The sequence below is a fragment of the Ciconia boyciana genome, chromosome 4 (assembly GCF_034638445.1).
Source record: "Ciconia boyciana chromosome 4, ASM3463844v1, whole genome shotgun sequence".
NCBI classification, from domain to species: domain Eukaryota; kingdom Metazoa; phylum Chordata; class Aves; order Ciconiiformes; family Ciconiidae; genus Ciconia; species Ciconia boyciana.
This window is the reverse complement of record NC_132937.1, coordinates 9,429,477-9,433,407: the sequence shown is the minus strand read 5'-3', so window position 1 is coordinate 9,433,407 and position 3,931 is coordinate 9,429,477. Positions and strand designations below refer to the sequence as shown.

The window sequence follows — 3,931 nt, the reverse complement described above, 5'->3', positions numbered from 1 at the left end:
TTCATAACATTTCATCCTTTTCAAGGGTCTGAGTAAAATACCTTCCCCTTTCTACTTGATGCCTAATCTTGTTTCTTTTCCAATCACTGTACGTCTCTGCTGAATTCCGGTGACACCAAAGAAAACACTTAAGAAATACACAAACAAATATTCCTAAAATAGCCAAAGTAATGAATCCAATGAGTAATTGTTTCAACCATCCAAAGTTGGGAAGCCAAGAAGTCAATTTATCCCATAAATCTCGAAGCCCCAATGAAGTATCATCCGAAGATACTTCCTGGAATATTCGTGCTTTCTCCCGGAGTGCATTTAGATCTGCTTCTATCTGCTTATCTTTATTGATATATGCACAGCAACTGGTATTAATGATCATACATACACCTCCTTCTTTGGCAGTCAATAAATCTAATGCCATTCGATTTTGCAACACAACCTTACTAAGGGAAGATACTTTCATCTGTAATTTTTTTATAGTATTTATGGTTAAATTTTCCATCCGCTCTAGAACTGCGGAGATATTTACCATGGCCTTTTCTAGCTCGCTTACTCCTAGCCACGGTAAGAACCATCTAACAAAGCTATGAAATTTTGTTCCCCTAATTGCAAGTGGGTTGTCTTCTCGCTTAGCCCGTTTCCAGGACGTTCTCCAAATACCCCTAGGTATTTGGGACTGATTATATATTCGATCCTGACTAACTAAATGACCTATGGTACACATTCCCTTCCATCCTGCAGGGAGTCGCTTTCTGCTGATACCATCACCACACAGGCACCAATACCCATCGGGTAGTTTGCAGGGTCCGTCGGTAGCTGTGAGATTAGCTCCATAAAATGATCCTTTGCTTACCCATCCAACCGATGTATTTCTACTGGCATCCCACTTTGTAGGGCTATAGGTTTCACATTCAATCCAGTCAAATTCCAAGTTCCTACTTCTACCGCAGTCTTGTTGATCCAATAATCATCCCACCCGTTCCTACAGGAACAGTTATGATATTTGTTGTCGGGGGGGCGGCACAGACAATTATTGGATCTTGCCTTCCATAGGCAACTATTATTGCTAACTAGAATCTGGGTGTTATTTTTTTAGTATCTGTAGGTCGAATCTTGGTCCGATCCCATAGCTTGAATTATCATAACTACAGTATCCTCCATCTTGTCTTTTCCAAAACTCAGGCCAAGTATTATTGTCACAATTCCAATGAGTCGACCCTATGCTGTACAAAGGGAGTCTCATGTGACCTCTCGGTAGGGCAGTACAAATCCAACAATCCTTAGCCTCTGCGGCATTCGCTATCATCTGAATTGCATTATAATACAAGTTCTCCTTCCAAGCATCTACTGATAAGCTTAAAGCCAATAAAGTTATCGTCGTAACTGTAATTTCAAATCTCCAACACTTTCAATGGTCCATCGTGGTTCAGAAGCTTTCTTTACTCAGGAGTAATGGATCCAAGCTGTCTGCTCCTTAATCTTGATTGCAGTGAAAGTGGTTAGCAACACCTGATAAGGTCCATTCCACTTCTCCTCCAATGGGTCACCTGAAAAATTCTTAACATAAACCCAATCTCCAGGGCTAAATGGGTGGATCGGGTGATCTAACCCTTTTGCTCTGGCTCCCAAAACATTCTTATTAATCTTTTCCAATTGTTTTCCTAAGGATATAACATAATTTTGTAAATAATTATTTCCCAGCTGATTCAAATCTTCCCCTTGATATTTGGCCTGATATGGCCTCCCATATAATATCTCAAAAGGGCTCAGATTTTCTTTGGCCCTAGGTTTTACACGTATCCAAAGTAGTGCAATAGGCAGTGCTGGATACCAATGTAGGTTTGCTTCTTGACATATTTTAGCTATCTGTTGTTTTATCATGTGGTTCATTTTTTCTACTTGCCCACTGGCTTGTGGTCTGTAGGGTGTGTGTAATTGCCAATAGATTCCTAATAGTTTGCTGACCTGTTGCACTACTTCTGCACAAAAATGTGTACCCCTTATCTGATGAAATGACCGTAGGTACCCCGAATTGAGGTATTATTTCATTTAATAATACCTTAGTTACTTCTCTTGCTTTGTTTGTCCTACAAGGGAATGCCTCTGGCCATCCGGAAAAGGTGTCTGTAAGTACCAATAAGTATCTGTACTCCCTTTTTCTTGGAAGTTCAGAGAAATCAATTTGCCAGTGGTCACCTGGTACATTTCCTCTCCCAACACTTCCTAATTGTGCCCAGTTACCTGTATTTGGATTATTTTTCAAACATATTTCACATTGCTGAGTCACCTGTCGAACTATAGTATACAAATTTCTCCCTATTAATTTTTGATTTAAAAATTTATACAGGGAATCTGCCCCCCAACGTGTCTTATCGTCTTCTTCTTTAACAACTCCCCATACCTCTTTGGCAGGAATTACAATCCTGCCATCACTCAAGTGGGCCCATCCTTTGGAGGGAACCTGCCCTCCCATTTCTTCTATTAATTCTTTATCAGCCCTAGAATATTCAACATTTTCTTGGTCACCTAGATTCCTACTTCTGTTATCCGGAATTAAGGTTAAAATCTTTTGCATTCTCTCCGCTGCCTGTTTAGCCTCATAATCAGCCAACCTGTTACCTTTTTCCTGGTCAGTGTTACCCTTCAGGTGTCCTCGGCAGTGCATGATGGCGACTTTGGTTGGCAGTTGGACTGCTTCTAATAGGTGAAGGATTTCCTCAGCGTGCTTGATCTGTCTCCCTTGTGCGGTTAGTAGTCCTCGTTCCTTCCAAATTGCTCCGTGAGCGTGGACAACTCCAAAGGCATATTTGGAGTCTGTCCATATATTTATCTTTTTCCCTTTTGCCAATTCCAGGGCCCTAGTCAGGGCACTAATTTCAGCCTTTTGAGCTGATGTTCCAGCAGGTAATGATTGAGATTCAATTACTTTGCTTGCTGTTGTCACCACGTACCCAGCCTTTCGAATACCTTGTCGGACGAAGCTGCTTCCATCTGTGAACCAGGAGTCTTGTGCATCTTCCAGGGGTTCTTCTTTTAAATCTGGTCTGCTAGAATATACAGTCTCTATGGTTTCCAAACAGTCATGTATCAATGATTCAGATGTCACCCCACTGAGGAAAGAAGCTGGGTTCGTAACATTAGTCACTTCAATATTAACATCATCTGGTTCAACTAGAATAGCCTAGTATTGTAGAAATCAGGATGGAGAAAGCCAATTATTTCCTTTTTGTTCTAGTACGGCTGATACTGTGTGTGAAACCAGCACTGTGATTTTTTGGCCTAAGGTAAATTTCCGGGCCTCTTGGATATTTAGTACCACAGCTGCCACAGCTTGTAGGCACCCTGGCCACCCTTTGCTTACTTCATCAAGTTGCTTAGAAAAGTAGGCCACAGCTCTTTTGTAGAGTCCCAGTTGTTGAGCTAGGACTCCCAGAGCTATACCTTGTTTTTCATGAGAAAACAGCCAGAAGGGTTTAGTAACGTCAGGTAGGCCCAGGTCCGGGGCCTTCATCAGTTCCTTTTTAAGTGTTTTGAACGTGTTTTGAGCTTCTCTGGACCAAATCAATTGAGTGGGATTGTTTTTCAAAAGTTCATACAAAGATTTTGCTATTATTCCATAATTGTAAATCCATAATCGACACCAACCTGCCATTCCAAAGAAGGTCCTGAGTTCCTTTACCATTTGAGGGAGAGGGGTTCTGCAGATGGCTTCTTTTCGCTCTGTTCCTAATTCTCGTTGTCCTCCAGATAGCTCGTATCCAAGGTAGGTTACTTGCTGTCGCACCATCTGAGCTTTCTGTTGAGAGACTCGATACCCATTCAGGCCCAAAAAGTTCAACAAATTAATAGTCCATTGAATACAATCAGGCTTTGTTTCAGTTGCTATTAATAAGTCATCCACATACTGTAGAAGAGTTCTGTCTCTGGACGGAGGATC

General features: G+C 41.4%; 1 protein-coding gene across 1 annotated transcript; it reads right to left on the bottom strand.

The window, feature by feature from the left end:
* LOC140650795 (endogenous retrovirus group V member 2 Env polyprotein-like) lies at window positions 1-2,659 on the bottom strand. Its single transcript, XM_072859559.1, has 2 exons — window positions 2,614-2,659; window positions 1-810 (listed from the first exon to the last, which is right to left on the bottom strand). Exons 1-2 carry the CDS (start codon window positions 2,657-2,659, stop codon window positions 2-4), a joined length of 855 nt encoding a protein of 284 aa, XP_072715660.1. The 3' UTR covers window position 1.
* Window positions 2,660-3,931: the final 1,272 nt, after the last annotated feature.

Bases quoted from the DNA above. Each gene is read 5' to 3' on its own strand.
- LOC140650795 (XM_072859559.1), bottom strand. From the start codon at position 2,659: ATGCACTGCCGAGGACACCTGAAGGGTAACACTGACCAGGAAAAAG. The intron at 811-2,613 runs GTAACAGGTTGG...CTAATCTCACAG, and splicing joins TAACACTGACCAGGAAAAAG to CTACCGACGGACCCTGCAAA.